The sequence below is a fragment of the Fukomys damarensis genome, unplaced genomic scaffold (assembly GCF_012274545.1).
Source record: "Fukomys damarensis isolate Sample0158 unplaced genomic scaffold, DMR_v1.0_HiC HiC_scaffold_39, whole genome shotgun sequence".
NCBI lineage: Eukaryota > Metazoa > Chordata > Mammalia > Rodentia > Bathyergidae > Fukomys > Fukomys damarensis.
The window spans coordinates 100,854,140-100,873,169 of NW_022900951.1; the positions used below are offsets into that span (position 1 = coordinate 100,854,140).

General features: G+C 37.0%; 1 protein-coding gene across 2 annotated transcripts in view; it reads left to right on the forward strand.

The window, feature by feature from the left end:
- The first annotated feature begins 9,747 nt into the window (after nucleotides 1–9,747).
- The window catches only part of Sh2d1a (SH2 domain containing 1A), a 23,458-nt gene continuing 14,175 nt past the window's right edge, over nucleotides 9,748–19,030 (forward strand). For both annotated transcript variants that reach the window (XM_010608028.3, XM_010608029.3), the window contains exon 1: nucleotides 9,748–9,919. In XM_010608028.3, coding sequence (XP_010606330.1) covers nucleotides 9,783–9,919 — 137 coding nt within the window. In that variant the 5' untranslated portion in view covers nucleotides 9,748–9,782. The remainder of the gene's footprint in view (nucleotides 9,920–19,030) is intronic.

Consider the following 19,030-nt stretch of genomic DNA (forward strand, 5'->3'; position numbering starts at 1 on the left):
CCCTAAAGGTCACACACCCTTGAGATTACTAAACAGCCCTAGTCTGTGACGCAATGAGGTTGAACAGATTTTCACATTGACTCTAATGCTGATTTTTTGATACTTAGGGAAAGTGTCCAGAAACACAGTGAAGTAGGCATAGAAAATGTTGCTGCACTAGGTAAACAATTACCTCACCACCACTCAGCACCTCATCCAGTTCCTTGAGTGCCCTGGTTCCTCCAGGAGGTTAGACTGTGATCCATCTAGCCGAATCTGCCTGGCGTATAAAGCCCTTGTAGGAAAACACCATAGCATCCCAAGTGTGCTTGAGAGGTAAGCAACTCCACTGAGAACGTCTAGTTTCTCTTATTTCTATACAAAGCAGGTGAACCGCATGCATCGGGGCAGTCTTGCTATGAGTAGGCAACATGCTCCATCCTGTGGAATTGTTATTGGCCTCAGGGATTTCATGTTCTTTAGAAGAAATAAAGTTACATCTGCACCAAACAGTAGTTCTCAGCCTTTTTGTCAATTATTCGCTTGCATTTTTTGGGCCCATAGATGTCAATTTTTGAAAGATTCTATATATCAAATTGAATTAATTAGTAAATGATTACTTTCATTGAAAATTAAGAAAAGCCTGTCTAAAGTTTCCTCACACAAAGTTAACATAACTGTAACAAATACAATCCATTTTATAACAGGATTTTTGTGAAGATTCGATATATTAGGCTATTGTCACTTATTTTATACAGTAGAATCACGGGCAAATGGCCTAAATGGGCTCTTTGCAATGCTAGCAATACCTCAAAATCCATCAATACTGCCTTCTTAAAATTGCATGAAGTTTGGGAATATAAGTTAGGAAAACCTCTGTCGAAAACTGGTAGTTTTAATACATACTAAATACCAGTAAATGCTAAAGAATTCTAGGAGAGCCAAAGTTCAGTATGCATCTGAGTTGCAAAGCTTCCAGGGTAACCAGATGGTTTTTAACTTGCTCCCTATTTATAAAGAAATTTCTAAGAAAGTCTGTGCCTGCCTTTCACGTGCTAGTAAAAAAAAAAAAAAAAAAAAGGACGAAAGTTGATTTTGCTTCTCTTCAAAATAATATGTAATATTACAGCCTTATTGAGATGTACTCCAGGTCTTTGTTTTCTATGTCTACATCTACAGTTTTATTCTTCATCCATTATTCTTTATTCTTCATTCTGTACTGCATTACAACAATAAATACAAGGCAGAAACCTATGATTACTTTTGTGGTACGTAGTATTAGCAATACCCTTGTATTTATAATGTGACAACAAAGAGTTATCTGAGAGTTTTGTCTCTAAGTAAAAGTTTTAGGAGATGTAATCTCACTATTTTTTTCTTGAGACATTGATAATTTTGCTGAACTATATTGGTTCCAGGAAAAGAAAAGGATTAAGTGTAGAGAATTTCATACCATTATCACTGAAATTCATGATATTGCCAAGACAGTTTTGAAACTTTGCAATAGATATGCACTACTTTATAAAAGACTCATACTATTGAATTCCCCACTGATCAAAGATTCTACCTTTTTCATGAAATGTTTATTAGTGAGAAGGAAAATAAAATCATGTCAATTTTGCATATGTAACTACCAAGTGCATTAAAAATTCCTCCTTTAGTTGCTTTTTTTAAACTGGGTTGTAGTATTTTCAAAGCTGCTTAGGCAGCTATTTATGTTCTTTTTTATTCCAGTAAATTGCCACATTTTTGTGTTTGTGATGAATACATAAAATAATTCATGTTTTAAAACATTAAGGTTTCTTAAGATGTTTCAGACAAAACGATAGACAAAACAGTCTCTTGTACTTTAATCTTTTAGATTAAGCTCAGATGGTGGAAACTTATTCTTGAGCTTCCAAGAAGAGAACTGATTTTTAAATGGAAAGTTGGGGCCTTGTTTACAAAGACGTGCTACTTGCTTATACTGGTATCATACCCCGAGGGCCCCCATCTAGGATGAAGGGAAACAGAAAGATGATCAGTCATGTTCAAAAGGTGACTGGGTGGATGAAGCCAAAAGAGCTACATGCTTTACTTGTTTGTAAGGTGCTGAGGTGTGGAACATGAGTTTTTTCCTATAAACCAAATGAGGCACACCATATAGGAGGTGCTGATATACAGTAAATGTGAAAGAAGTCAGGGTGAGAAATGATATACACTTTGAGGCGAATTAGAAGCTCTACTCTCTCTAGAGCTTTTTCTTTATAAAGAGAAAGAAGACGGTGAGAGGAAGGGTGCTAAGGTACTGTCTGTTGGGGTCTAAGAGTGCTAACAAGAGTGTGACATCCATGTCTTTCAGAATTTCACAGCCTAGTGAAGAAGATAATTCTGACTATCTGTTAGGTTCTAGGCGCTTTGCATGTGCCATCTCTTTCATCTTCATGTGAAAAGTTAAGCCACAATTGAAGAGGAGTTGCTTTCATTGAGTCTAAAAAGGACAAGAAGGAGAACTGGGCAACAATGCCTTATCTGTTCCTTCAGATGTATAGATATGGAATATTACATCTGCACACATAGTTTGAAGTCACTGGGTCTCGCCATATTGCCCGAGCTGACTCAAACTCTTGTGTTTAAGTCATCTATCTTCTGGATCCTCCTACTAGCTGAGACTATAGGCACACTCCACTTGGCCTGTGTATTTAACTTTCAAAACAAAATGAACTAAATATAAAACTACCTACTGTTTTGTTATTGTGGGGGAATACATCAGTGACTCAGGTCCCAGGCCTATAAGTCTGGCAAACAGACTTTAACTGGCAAGACCCTTTCCAAGACATAGTAACTAATGAGGCCCAGCCTAAAACTGTGTTTCTGATCTATTAAAGCATATCAGGTCTATTACCATAAGAGACATGGATATATCTGGCATAGACATATTACTCATATCACATATACCCATGCTACAAATCAGGCCATAGGAGCAATTGACATTTGAGAGGTATGAAGAATATTCTAGAGATCACAATTACAGTGTCTACATAGGTGATTGAAACCCAAGCGATACAGTGATGACCTCGTAATTAATATGAAAAGCAAACGAAGTTATTGGTGAAATGCACAGGCTCTGCCTTAAGGGACCTGTTCAAATCCTGGGCCTGACATTGACCAGTTTTGCTGCCATCAGCAAGCCACTAGGCTTTCTAAATTTTGGCTTCTTTGTTGGAAAAATGGGGAACATAATAGTATTTACTTCATAAGGTTGTTAATATAAAAATGCATTCAAAGTGCTTAGCAGAATTCCTGGCATATAGTTTGTACTTAACGCATAATAGCTGTTAATTATTCTAAGACTAAAACTTCAGAAGCAGGCAGGGTTTCAGCTAGAATTACAGGCTTCCTTTGAGTCGTGAGGCAGGTAAAACCAGGACAAGTAAAAGGAATTATACATAGCAAGTAGAAAGATAAAGAACTTACCACCTTGAATAGATTATACAGGTTCAGACTATAAGTTGCGTTAGATGTAGCACTGCGGTGCCCCTGGAGCCCAATCGGTTTCTCTATCACAGCTTTTAAGTGAATAGTAATTCTGCATTTGCTTGTTTCTCTTCTTCACTAGACTTGAGACACTTGAGGACAGTTACTGCGCTTTTTTCTCCCTGGCCTAAGCACCTACTGTAGTATCTGGCATATAATGAACGGTCATAAATGCTTGAAAGAGTACACATATTTAAAACAGGCATATACACACACACACACACACACACATATACACACATGCACACACACCCTGTCTCTGGCTTCTCACTTACAAAAAAATGCTTTAAGAAAACAATACCCCCCTCATAGGCAAACACAGACACTATCAAGGGGAGGTGCTCTTATTTTTACAGAAGAAATATAACTTTTTTTTCTCATTTTTGTAAAGGAAGTGAATTTTAGTAAGTGCTGAGAGAATGTGTAAACTCACCGCAGGTGACAATATCATAACACTGTCACATGAGAATTCACACCTAGAGATAAGCTAGTGAAAGAAAAAAGTTAGTTTTGGAAGGTTAGAGAAAAAGATTTTGAAATGTCAGATCCACTCTATAAAACTGACCACCCTTGGCATCATTCTTTTAATCTGCCTGGCTTTGTGAACAGCCCAAGGGATTTGAAATGAAGACAATTAGCACCATAGACAGGGCATTCACATACAAAATTCTGCCACCTCTCAGAGACCTCAGGAAGTGACAAGTTTAGATAAGACACTTTCAAGCTTGGCTGACAGTTTTTCTAACTTTCAGTGCTTTTATATTTGATTCAAATGACATCTATATTTTAAAAGTCTGTAGTTTTCTTTAAACTGTGAAATTCTCTTCCTCCACCCTATGATTTTTATTTCTTAGGTTATTTTAAAACAGTAAGAACAAAAATTTTCTCTCCAATTGATTGAAATTTCAGGAAACAAATGTTACTTCTCCCCCACAAATGAGTTCAGTACATTTCCCCTCCCTTCTTCTCCAAAGAAGCACCTTTGGCTTTCATTTAGAGCACAGACAGTAGAGGCTGGAAGTGACCTTATGGGTTATCTGGTTCAACCCCACTTGACAGATGGAGAAAATTAACCTTAGAGAGAGGAAGGGATTTAGTGGCAAAGCCTAGAGTATAATACAAATCTCATAATTACCGCTCCTTCCAATTGATCTTGCTGTTTCAAAGGTGGGCCAGAGGTAGGCATGTAGAGCCAATATACGATATTTGTGTGTGTTTGTTAGTTTTATTTTCTTGAGAGTGTTAATTTCATTCATTCACTCAAAAATATATTTAACATCTATTATGTGCTAGTGAGAAAATTTTGTGAATAAAAGTGTTATAATATGGATCTGGAATATTTCCCAAAAGCTCCCAAAAGCTCCTAGGCTTGGTTCCCAGTGAATTGTGTTATTTGGAGGTAGCAGAAACTTTAGAAAATTGAGCCTCATTGGGAAGTGTGTTACTGGGGATGTGCCTTTGAAAGGGATATTTTGTCCTATCCCTACCCCTTTGTCCCCTCCCTATGTGCTGTCTCCCATCTCTCCTATGATGTTTGGCCGCGTCTCAGGCCTAAAACAATGGGGTTTTAATTAAGCCACCATACACTGAAATCTCAGAAAGCATGAGCCCAAATAAACCTTTCCACCTTTAAGTGACTTTTCTCAGGTATTTGTCACAGTGAAGACAAACTGACAAAAACTTGGTACTGGGAAGTGGGGTCATTTGTGTGACTATACCTGACAATGTGGTTCAACTGGTTTGTGGAATAAGTTTGGAAAAGTCTGGTGATGCAGGCTGGAGACTCCTAGAATGCTGTAAGCAAAGCTTCATGGGCAGTTCTGGCGTGAGCTCCAAGGACCAGAGTGCTAATAGGAATGCAGACATTAAAGGCCATGTTTATTATGGTTTAAGATGGAAATGAGTGTTCTATTAGAAATTGAATTAGAGGGCATCCATGTTACAATCTGGCGCAAAACTTATCTGCATTTTAGCCACACCCCGAGATTTTATAAGAGGCTGAATTTAAAGGTAAAAAATTAGTTTATCTGGTGGAGAAAATGGCAACACTGTACAGCCTTCAGGAAGCGGCATAGTATCACTGGTTGTTTTTAGCCAGATTTATAAAGAGAATGATGAGCAGAGATCTGAAAAACATACAGTTTGGACAGAAAAATCTGTGTAAAGTTGAGGCCAAGGAAAATGTGGTTGCTGAAGAGATTACCACCACTAAAAGGAAGCCAAGTACTTTGTACCTGGATGAAAGAACAGATGCTTTCTGGGCCTCTTAGGAATTAGCAAGACCCCACACACACCCTCGAGAATGCACAAGTGTTAATCTCAGCATCCTCAGTCATTCAGGCGCTCAGAGACCACTTCAGTGATGGTCCAAAGGGGCCTATCTACTGTTCAAACTGGTGACAGACCTTGGCATTGTCCATGCCATGTTTGTTTTGCATGGACGCAGGATGCAAAAGTTATAGGGACATGGAGTCTTCCACTGAGAGGTCAGGTAGTGTGTGACAGGGTCAGAGTCCCTGTGGGCAGACTCCGAGAGGGCAGTGCATGAAGCCGTGAAAGCAAAGCTGAAGCTGCAATGGAAATTAGAGATTCCAGGAATATGGAACATCTGCTGAGGAAAACTGTAGGCAGCAAGCAGATCTAGATCAAGAGAGAGACCATGTGGGCTATCACATCTATCCTAGTGTCCAGGCACAGGGTATTTGGCGTCTTCTCGGTGGTGTTTATCACTTCAGCAACCATGTCTTCTTTGGCCCCAACGTTATATAGCTTTTTGTCTGTCCAAACTACAAAGTTTTCAGATCTTTCTGTTCTGCTCCTTTTTGTTTGTTTGTTTGTCTCATGATTTTCAAAATAAGTCTAGCCTACATCCTCTGGAGCTCACATCTTGGCACTACATGTATGGATGCCAGACATGGAATGACAAGAGTTAACGTTTACTTAGTTTCAGTCTTGCTTTGGTCTGATTCTTCTTTGCTAGTTTCTTATTCATGCTGTTCACATGAGAATATTTATCTTGTCCCATCATTGTATGCTGACGGTGTGTGTGTGTGTGTGTGTGTGTGTGTGTGTGTGTGTGTATCACTTGTTTAGTTTTTGCAGGAACTCACAGCTAAGAGTTCGCTTTGAGTCTCAAAGAAAACGTTGGCCTTGGACTTTTGGTAAATGCTGGAACTGTTAAGACTATGGCAACTCTTGCAGATGGACTGATTGCAACTTGCACTGTGATACAGTCATAACTTTTGGGGGTCAGTCATGAATAGTACATTATACTTTAGACCTGGGATATCCCCCAATGTTTCACATGATGGAGGCTTGATCCCCAGCTAGTGGTGTTGCGAAGTGGTAGAAACTTTAGGAGGCAAAATCTAGTTGGAAGAGGTAGGTCACTGGAAACATGTCTTTGAAGGGGATATTTGCCCTTGGGCACACTCTTTTACTCTGTCCTTCATTCTCTGATTCCTGAATGCTCTGAGGTGAGCAGTCATGCGCAACCACATACTCTCTACCATGAATTGTGGCCTTATCTCAGGCTCCAAGGGATGGAACCAAATGATCGTGGACGTAAGACCCTGAAATTGTGAGACAAAAAAACTTTCGTCCTTGAACTGATTTCTGCATGTATTTTATCACAAGAATGGAAAGCTAACATAAAGTCTTGCCATCATGGACCTTAAATTTAAGTGAAGGAGACAGACAATGATCATTTAATTAGATTATTCTTCTCCTAGGTAGTGTATAATTGTTCTTAGGGTTTGTTCTCCATCTCTTCCTCTTTCTCCGTTGCTCCCTGTCTCATTCTCTTACCCGGTTTTTCCTCTCTTTCAGGTTTTGTGAGAGAGAACAAAGAGAGCCATTTCAATTCCTTTTTCTATACTTTAAGCTCAGCATGAAGTTTTGAATTTGCTAAAATCAGATTTAGTACCGGTGCAGCACTAGAGTGAAGATGTCAGTATTTTTCATCAACACTGCACTAGTGGGCTGGTTCAGCTGTCAGCTTACTTGTGAAATGACAATGAGGTACTGAATGTGAGAGTTGTACTATTACCTTATAATTTATCTGTTCTTTTTTTATACAATTTTAGTTGTGCTGAACCCCACTGTACCTGGATGCTTTGACAGGTGTGCTATTTTAGCAACATATAACAAAACAGAGAAAGAAAGGAATGCACAGTACACTCATGCTGTCAGATGTAGGTTTCTATGTTCCTAAGTCTGTGGATCATTTGTTCAGAGTTGTTCAGAGACAAAAAGGGTTAGGTTTTATTTAACCCATGTAACACTGGAAGCTCTCACAATTCAACTGAAGAGTGGGATGTATACAGACTGATATAAATGGATACCCTTCCTTGCTTTCTTAGTGCAAATTTCAAATACCGATATTATGATGAACTTCATTGGGCTAACCGTTGCTTTCTTGAAGCACAGAATCCAGGGTGGCCTAGCTCCTCAAGCTCTTAATATGGAGTTTGTGTTCATGTTTCAGATCCGCTTCTTCCTTGACCCAAAGCATGAAAATTGGTGAGGAGTTGGTCAAACACATGTGAAATAGAAAGATGGTGAGATAATCTTAGCCCCATGTCCAGAGCCATCCCCAAATGTAACCTTGAATGCTCTTTTTTAAAAAAATTGTTTTTAGTGCTGAAAATAGCTGTAGGATGTTTTTGTTTACTCTTTGGCTACTAAAGCTGGACACTCTTTAGTAAAGGAGAATTGTTTCTAGTTATCACAAAAATCTTAGATGATTGTTCTTAAACCCAGTAGGTATAGAGGGAATTTCTGGGTCCACTGAGGATTTAATATCATTTTCCCCATTGAGATTCCAGCCTTGTGATAGTCTCAGGAAATTAGGCACTGAAGCTGTGGAAGAAATAAAATAGACAACATAGACTTAGCTATTTAAACTCCAATTTATAAACTGTTTTACATAATCTAAAAGCACATGAGATCATTAAGCTTCAGGCATTAAAAAAAGTGCTATTTTAGTGAAAATGGAAGAAGTTTGGGAGAAGTATTACTTAGCGTTTCAAAAAATAAATGCAGCACTGTTTTAGAAAAGGAAATGCAGGTTGAAATAGTTCTTTTTTAAATTAATGAAAATTTAGCATTAATTGTACAAGAAATACTCTCTAGAAATAACAGAGAATAAAATGTGCAACATAATCATCAATGCTTGAAAAGTGGTTTGAAAAGCATTTTATGGTCAACATGCCAGAAGCTGAGCCCTATATATCAAACAAGAAATACAAATTCGCATAAAGATAAAGTACCAATTAAATCATTTGGTCTCTCATCTAAGGACCACCAAAGAGATAAACCTGCGACATCTTTGGACATTTATTGTGATTTTTATAGCTGAACCATTACTTTGGGCCTATAAGAAAGTTTTAGGAAAAAAATTAATATTTTCACAGGACCAAGATTGTTCAAGTGTTACTGATCTATATAGTTAGTAGTGGGAGCACTTGCCCAGCATGTGAAATACCCTAGGGTTCTATCCCTAGCAAAACACACACACACACACACACACACACACACACACAGATTGTTCAAGATGACCACATAAAGTAGTAGGAGAAGGAAGGATAGGAAGAACCTGCCCTAAATTCATTGTTTTTGTTACTTCTGATTCTACAGAAGCCTCATGGCCATGCTCATTAGTGATTTTGTATTGCTACTTTGAGTGTTCTGATCTTAGAGCCTTTGGTCTTTTCATTTTGTCAGTTTGTTTTTTTCCCACATGATATGCCTCTTTTGTCAACCGCTTTGGAAACTAGTTAAACTAAGTCATCTCTGGTGGCTCTGGAGGAACATGCAAGTTCTGAAGTATTATCAAGCACTCTTGTTTATAGTCAAGGTCTACTCTGGCAGTACAGCCCAAAGCTTGGGTCTTTTTTCCAGTGTTTTTCCCCTGTCAGTAAAAATCCTGCGTTGGAGGGCTGGGGATTTAGCTCAGGGGTTCTGCCGCCTGCCTTGCAAGCATAAGGACTTGAGTTTGATCCCAGGTACAAAAAAAAAAAAAAAAATCCTGTATTGGAGAGCCAGATCAAACTCTGTGACAAATTCGATAGAACCCAGCCTTTAAATTGCTGAGCTGGTTTTAATTGAAGTGTGAGAGGGAGGTTTTAAAGCAGGTAGACAACATCCTGTTGTTTGGGTGCTTGTCTCATTTTGCACATCTGGCTAAACAGGGAGTCAGGTGGTTGACGCCTTCCAGCAGAGGCAGCCGCGGTGGTGGCATCTTCCTATTATAACCCCCCACCTCAGCTGCTGGAATCCACCAGGCCATGGATACAGTGGCTGTATATCATGGTAAAATCAGCAGAGAGACCGGGGAGAAGCTCCTGCTCGCCACGGGGTTGGACGGCAGCTATTTGCTGAGGGACAGCGAGAGTGTTCCGGGCGTGTACTGCCTGTGTGTGCTGTGAGTACATGGCGGCGGTAGCAGACTAGCTACATGACAGGTCTGAGCCTGTCAAGGGCACATGTGGTGGTCACAGACAGTTGAGGCTGCTCTTTTTGGGGCCTCCTCCATGGCCTGCCCTATGGCCCCAAATCTTCCTCAGGTTCATCCCAAGGCTGTGGTGGAACACGTTTTGGACTAGGTCCCTCAGTGGGGTTTAATCCCCAGAGTCTTCTGCTCGCCAGAAGGTCCTCATGAAGGTCTTTTGTGGCAGCTGCTTTGAATGTCCTTTGGGATGGGAAAACATGGCCCAGAGTCGATCTGAGTGAACTCTGAGAAAAATCAGGGCTCCAGACATTTTTTAAAATTAATTAATTAATTTATTTATTTATTACCGTGGATCAAACCAGGACTTTGTGTTTGCGAGGCAGGCAGTGGAACCACTGAGCTAAATCCCCGGCCCTCCAGACTTCGTTTAGGAGAGGCAAGGAAGGTGGAATCATGGGATGGCCGACTGTTCAGACTTGGGACCGTCAGCTCCCAAGGGAAGCAATGGTTCATTCCCTATAAATGGGTTTGAAAATATCATCTCAAAGGAAGTGTATCAAATGTAGTAAGAAGAGGCAGGCAGACTAAGAAATGGAGTCCATTACTTTACCAATGCAATATGGATAGGGTCAAGATCCTGAGAGAGAGGATGTGTGCGTGAGTAAAACCATCTCTGTGCGTCTGATTATTTAGTTTTCTTTTAAGAAGTTGTGTGGGAAAGCAGAGGTTTCGGAAATAGGACCCTTTTTTTTTTTTAATAAAAGCTAGTATTCTCAACAGTTGCAAAGAGCACAGAGAGAAAACACCCTTGTTATGGTTCAGCTTTGTTCTTTTGCTTAGGCATATCAGCCTATCTCCCCTTTTTGAACAGATACACCTGCAGCTGTGCTGCAGGGCTTTAGAGGCAGCAGATCTGAGACCTAATCAGATGTTACTCAGACATGAGGCTTGTGACCTCAGCAAATTCATGTCTTAGTCCTTCAGTTTTCTCATTTTTTAAGTGAGTGTCATATTACAACCTACGTTATAGAACTGTGAAGAATAAATGCCATAATACATATAAATATGAGCACCGGACTGGAGTTGTGGTAAATGTTCAGTCAGTGTACGCTGTTGGTATTATTATTATTATATTCTTTTCAGGCGATTTCTTTTAGTAGTTTTGGGGGCATTTCCAAGGAAAGACCTAGCTCAAGCATTGTTGTCAGCAGGATGAAAACACCCATGAAAATACCAGTCCTGTACAGGAGGTTCTAGATGGAAGTAAAACAAAGGAAAATGTTCGATAGTGAGTTTAGTACCTGATGATACACTGTGAGATTTTGAAGTACTTACTAGGTCAGTGAAGAAAGATTGTACCAAGGATGATGTTAGAGGATTTTCATTGGAAAATGATTTTCAACAATGGTCAAACCTTGTTTGTGGCAATTCTTAGATCATACTAAATATATTTATAGTAAAGGATTCAAGGTAGATATGTGGATGCTATTGATCTCTTGGGTTCTGGTCTTATGTTGTGCGTGTGCAATTGTTTTCCAAATTGAACCTTGGGAAGGTCAATGAAAGACAACTAGGATTATTGGGTGTTCTTAGCAAGAAAAGATGGAAGAATGACTGGTGGATAAATAGGCTGCTTCATAGGGAAAGTGGCAGGACAGGGACTTAGCTCAGTGGTTCTGGTGCCTCCTTTGCAAGCCCAAGGACACAAGTTTGATCCCTGATTTAAAAAAACAAAAACAAAAACAAAAAAACACACACAACCAAAAAGCACCACCACCACCAACAAAAAAACATAGGGAAACTGGCAAGGAGGAATGTACTCCTTAATCTAGAGGTAAAAATGAAAGGTTTAAAAGAAGCATAAGCAGGGGAGATGGCAGGAGACAATATATGGTAAGATATATTGAATATTTCAGCCTCACTGATCACGTGGACATTTTGCAAGCTGGCTAAGCATGCTCCTCACTTAAGAGTTTTGCACTTACCATTCCTCTGCCAAACATATATTTAATTCACATATTTGTTCAACTGGTTCTTCCCTCCATGGGCCTTCCTTGATCACCCTATCTAGAATAAATGCCCTTTCTTTGTTGCCGTCACATTCTAGTTTTGTTCAAGGAGCTAAGTGCTCTGATATTTATATGCTTACTTCCACATTGCTAGGTTTTCCTGCAAACATGTAATCTCCATGAGGGCAGGAACATTGTCTCTGGTACCAGGAACACAGCTGGATACGTAACAGGCCCTCGGCAAACATTTTTGAATTAAATGAATGAACTTTTCAGATGAATTCTGTTTTCCTTTTTTCTAACTACCGAGAGTGTTGGACTGATATTAGGAAACCAGGGTGTGTCTTGTAGGGAAGCCACTTAAATTCTCTTGGCCTCAGTATCCCTATTTATAAAACAGAAATAATAATTAATGTTTTGCCTTCTGCAAAAGATAGCTGTAAATGAAATATTAAGTGAGAAGGTCTTTAGCTTTTTAGCCAAGTAAGCTGGAGCCACTTATGAAATTAACTTAGGCAGCTTGGAAATTCTCAGACATTTGTGTCTACCCAAAATGAATCTTGCATGAATGCAGTTTTTATGACTCTTAGTTCTCTTTGAAAACCTCCTTAAAAAGTAGCAGAAAAGAGTAGGTAAGTTGGGAGTTCACCTATTGTGCCTTTTGAATGGTACACAGAGGACTCGAAGTCTTACGGGACTTTAGGATGATAGCCAGACTGTTGGAGAGGGAGGACACCAAGATACATTACCTTTAATCAGAGTTTCTCAATCTTTTAGACTTGAGTGTACCTTTTGATAAACATTTCATTCCCTCTCTTTGGTACCACACTGTAATTACAAAATCAAATTTTATTTTAGAATGACAGTGTATTCATTTTAGAACAAAACACTTACGCTTATGACATGTAGTAGAAATAACGTAAACGGTGTCGTATAGGCATGAATAATAAGATGTCCCTAACAAATGTGCATTGATTTCAGAGTTTATTCAGAATAGTTTCTCTGTCTTTTGTTTATTCCCATTAACCAAGAAAATTTGACTGAGCTTTAGTTTCTGTAGTTTCACTGTAGAGACAACACATTCCATATACATTTCAAACCATTTTAAAGTACACTTTCAAACTATGCTTGCCTCTTTACCCAGTTCTGAATCCCCAATCTTGGCTCTCTCAAATCGCCTTTTTCTTCTGTTCAGTTTTAGAAAACAGAATCTCATAAAGCACAAAAGGAATGTTCTATTTATAGGCTAGCTCATCTTCATTTAAAATATTTTCCTTCTAATTATTTTCCCTAAAAAAAAAATCTAGATTTTTTTAAGCCCATTAAAATGGTTCAGTTTATATATATGTGATAGAAAAATTGAAAAAGAATCGAGACCAGGGAACAGAGGGAAAATTATAAATATTCTTCGATTCTAAATACAAGTATTGAAAATTATGTAAAATTTCTTCAATATTTAAGTAATTTGAATTGCTTTATGACCATATATGTATTTTTGTGAAATTGTAGTTTAGTGCATATCATACTTAGCATGAAAAAAATCTCATATGTAATGTTCTTATAATGATGTTAAGATATTAGTTTTAATGGATGCCTGATAATGTGTCATACACATTTTTAAGATTATTTCTAGTTAATATTTGTGTGAATATGTATGTTATAATCTGTATATATGTATGTATAGTCTGTATAACTAGTGAATATACCATCTTTTTCTTAGCCAGTTGCCCAGATTTTGACATTTGAATCATTCCATATTTTTTTTTCTTTCTGGGAGACAGGATCTTGCTCTGCAGTTTAGGCTGCCCTGAGACTCACTATGTAGACCCTTGGCCTCAAACTTGTGACCTTACTGCCTCAGTCTCCCAAGTGTTGGCAGTACAGGCTTGTGTCACCATACCTGACCCCATTTTTAAAATGATAAAATCTACCATGATTAATATTTCCAACAGTAAAACATTTTTTTGTATTGTGATAATTTCCTTATGGGATTTCCAAATATGGAATTTCTAGGTCAGAAAATAAGAACAATTTAGGACTTTTTACATATACATTGTCATCAAATCTTCTTTTTACATGGTTATTCCAGTTTATAAATTCATTAGTAATTGATGAGAGTGTTCATTTCATTGCATCCTCTGTAGAAATGGGAATTTTTGTTAAAAATAAACCTTGAAATTTGGCGTCTCATTCTTCATTTTATATTTACATCCTATTTATGTTGTACTTTTTAGATTTCTCTGATTGGCAATTGAGTGTCTGTAAGTGGTTGTTAAAATGTTGTATTTCTGAGGCGGGGGATTTGGCCCAGCGTTTCTGCTGCCTGCCTTGCAAGCGCAAGGTCCCAAGTTTGATCCTTGGTACCGCACACACCCACACAAAAGTGTTGTATTTCTTTATTTGTGAATTGGCTATTTGTGTACTTTTTTCATTAAGCCACTTTGATCTTATTGTTTTTCTTAACCCAGTGTAAGTTTTTATATATACGTTAATCCTTAATCTGTTGTAGGTATCCTTTCTGTTTGGTGTTTGCCATCACTTGGTTTTTTTTGGCACACAAACAATTTAACAATTTTAGTAGTCAATCTATCACTCATTTTCTTTGTTTTTGATTTCTTCTATTGCTTCTCAGATCAAAAAGTCATTACTCCTTTAGAGATGTTTGGGCCAGGGATTTAGCTCAGTGGTGCCACACCTGCCTCACAAGCATAAGGTCCTGAGTTTGACTCCCTATACAAAAAAAGAAAAAAAACAGAGATGTCATAAAATTTCACTTCATTTTTTGTTGTAAGTTTATGGCCTGTACTCACTATGTAGCCCAGGTTGACCTTGAACTCATGGCAATCCTCCTGCCTCGGCCTCCTGAGTGCTGGGATTACAGGTGTTCCTGTAATCACCATGCCTGGCTCTTAGCTATTGATTCTTTGAGATGAAATCTAAATAATTTTGTTAAATTTGAAAAGCCCCATTTGGGTTACATTAAGTTCATTAATAAATTCTGGAAAAATTGCTTTCATCTTCAAAGAATTTACTCTTCATTTTCAAATACAGAGTTCATCTTTTTATTTACTATTTTTTCATTTATAACTATCATAAAGTTCTATTTTTTTTTCCTGTAGGTCATGCATATTTTTGTTAAGATTATTTCTAGTTAATATTTGTGTGAATATGTATGTCTTTTTTATGTTTTTGTCATATATAGAAAGTGTTTTCACTATATTTAGTGTTGCTTAAGAAAACTCTGATCTTATCTTTTCTTGTATTTATTCAATATACCAAATGCTCTTATTAATGTAGTTTTCTTTTACATTTCTTTGATTTTTTGTGAGGATATAAAGTTTCTTCTCACTGAAATACATATGGACCCTCTTGTTTTTTTTTTCCTTTTCATTCTCCAGGTAGAAATAGCTATTTGGAAAGTACTGACTGCTTACTAGGATTGCTTCATGGTGATATGAGGGAAGCTAATTTAAAATATTTTATCCATTAGCTTGAAAATAGCATATTTTTATAATTAGCAACCTTCTCTACATACCTGACTTCGCTGCTTATCTGTTGGATGGTTTGGAAGAACAAATGGTATCATAATTTAGCCACAAGGACACATCATAAAGTCATTTGACATATATGTCTTTAGATAAAAGCATAATTATCTTTTTGTCCTTTAAGATTTAATGGGATGACTGAGAATAAAGTGCCTATCCAACAACTGAACTTGAGAGATGGGGAGGAGTGGTCACAAAATAAAATTCAAGCTTATCAGTTGTAATAGATAGGAACGGTGTGTCAAGGACCTGAAATTGCACCTGAGAAATTACAACTTAATTTACATTTATATTTTGAGTCCCATTGGATATGTATATTATTACTACATCTTTATGATAATTTAGGTCATCAAAAGTATTTTGAGTTTTCTGAGTGCCATTTACTTAGGTCAGAAAGAGGCTCCAGGCCAGCGTAGAATTAAATTTGCCACCCATACACCACCAAGTAGACAAATCACAAGCAAATAAATCAAGGGCTGACTCTGGTTGACAGTGCAAAATTGAAGTTGCCAAATTAGCCTGAAGGTATCATGTAGCTTAAGCAAAGAGGGAGTCTGTGACGACCTTTTCTGGGATCTTACCACTTGGATTCTTTCCTTTAGCTTCCTCCCTTGCTGTCTCTTTCAATGGAGAAAGCTTCAGCCCTACTTCCAGGCTGATTCTCTCTTTTTTCGTAAATTAGACTTTTGGAATTGCCCAGAATTCTTTCTCTCTAAGAGAGTGGCCTCATCAAATGGTGGTTATGAGCTCAGATCTTCTAACCAGATTCTCTGAGTGTGCATCCCAGCTCTCACTTTTAACTAGCTATGTTACCTAGGTAAGTTACTTAAACTTTTTGTGCCTCGGATTTCTTCTCTATAGAACAAGGGATGGTGAGAATGATAGTACTTTAGAGAGTTGACATGATTATTACACGAGTCCACGAGTCCATATTTACAAGGTTAGGATCTAATATATGTTTGTTAATATAAATAATCTTCTCTTCTCTTCTCATAATTACATGTAAATAAAACTTCTGTGCAATTCAGGAGAAGAGATTACAATTCTTATTGTAACTCATCAAAGCCAGTGTCACATAGTTTTACCATTATTCCCTAAGCCAAACGACTTTGGACTGTTACAAAAATTCAAATTCACTGGGAAAGAATAGACTTCGGGCCATAAGAAATTTGGAAATCTATTGAATCAGAATATACGGTCAGTACTGATGGTTTTGTATAAGACAATATTCCTCAGAAATGTTTGTTGAAAAAGATCAGTCACATAACTGTGTGTTGAAGAGCATCACTTCTGTAGACAGGGCATGGGAACTAGCTTGCCATATTTGCAGTGTCATGAAGTCAGATGTAGCTAAGTCTTTTCTTTTGGGTAGTCCTTGAAGTGGTATAGAGCAAGAACTGATGTGGTTTTGTTAGTTTTAAACTACAATCTGTCCCCCACACTGACCCATTGAGAAAATAAGAGATAAATTGATGGCTTTTTTTGTGAACCATTTCCAATTTGAACACTTTTTAAAAGGTTAGGTATAGCTCTTTTTTTTTTTTTTTTTTTTTTTTTTTTTTTTTTTTTTGTACCGGGGATTGAACTCCGGTCCTTGCACTTGCAAGGCAGGCCACCGAACCGCTGAGCTAAATCCCCGGCTCTAGGTATAGCTTTTGATGGAATAAAATATTTTAATGTCAGCAGGGGCTAGACAAACAGTGCTTTGTAGTCATTAAAATGTAAAATATTAGTTATGAAAATAAATTAATGGCAACAATTTTAAAAGTTCACTGTTCTCTACCAATTATTTGCTTTCTGAATATTTATGATAAATTTTAAATTCCAGACTTATAAAAAAGACCAAAATACATCTTAATGGAAGAAGGAAGTTACTAAAGTATATTCGTCATTTGCCTGTATTTATAAAGGGAGTAATCCTAAAAAGAGGATGCAACAATTTTTAAAAATGAATTATATTTTTCTGATTTTTCATTTATAAAGCTCCAAATTATAATTCTTCTTGTATTTCTTTAAAAATTTTGAGTGGTCACTTAAATAAATTCATAGGGGAAATTAATGTTCAAGAATGCATTTATATTATTTTTTTAAATTTATTTTTTATTTTTAAATTTTCTGCATTTATATTACTTTAAATTTACCTCTAGTTTATACATACACAGGAAAAGAGCTTTGAATGGTTTCAGTCAGGATAGTATCTTCTTGTGTCCGTGTTTGCAAATGCTATTATTTTATGTCAACATGATCAATGTACTTTAAAATTTTTGAAAATATATGACTGTAATATATTGGAATTTTCATATAATTTGCAACCATTTCAGCTTTTGTTTCCTTATTTTCTCTTATATTTTCATTATTTTAAAATAAATAAATAGAAATTGCATATATTTATTGTGTATATTGTGATACTTTGAAACATGTATACATTGTACAAGGGCTAAATTTAGTTAATTTAACACGCATTGCTTCACATATTTATTTTTGCGATGAGAAAATTTAAAATCTGTCCTCAGAGATTTCCAAGCATACAAGTAATTGTGATTAGCTGTAGTCACCATGTTGTATAATAGAGCTCTTGAACTTATGCCTACTACATGAAAATTTGAATCATTTTGCCTACATATTCCAATTCTACCTGCCCTCCTCCCTAGCTTCTGTGAGTTCAACTTTCTTAGATAGCACACTCGAGTGAGATCATATAATATTTGTCTTTCCACGCCTGGATTATTTCACGTAACATAATGACTTCCAGTTTTATTAATTTTCTTGCATATGACAGTATTTCAATCTTCTTTATGGCTGAATAATATCCATATATAATCTTTTCATTTTCTTTCTCCATTCATTAGTTGATGGACACTTGGGTTGATTCCATATCTTGGCTATTTGAATAATACTGTAATGAACATAGGAGTGCATATTCTCTTTGACATACTTTTTTTTTTCTTTTTATTGAGGTTATTGGTACAATCTAGGTATACAATACAATTACATTCATCATTGAGATTCTGTACCTTTACATAATAGGTCTTGATTCTCATTTCTCCCTTTGTCCCTGCCCTCCCTTCACGCCCTCCTCCCCTCCCCATTTACAAACACTTTATTTCCATTTTTTCAGTTTCTCATATTTTTTCCTCTCCCTTATTACCTTTCCCCCACCCTTCCCACTTTCCTTACACCTTTAGCCCTTTACTTCCTATTTCACATTATTAATTATCTCATTAGGATCCTGTGTACTATTACAGTTTTTCACACCAAAGAAACTATTCAGTATTTCAGTTAAAGAAATCTCTGTATGAACATTAAAAATAGGGAATCCTAAAATAAAACCAAAAAGGAAAGTAAAAGAGAAAAGGCAATGATGTAACATCAAAATAATCCTTAATTCTGGAGATGAAAATGGTCCGTGAACATACTTAAATTGCTTCTCGCTCTTATAGTCTTATCTTATTCTTTTTTTCATTATTTAGAGAACACTTTATTAGTTTCTGTAGTCAAACCCACGTAGATATGACCTTACATATTTAGTA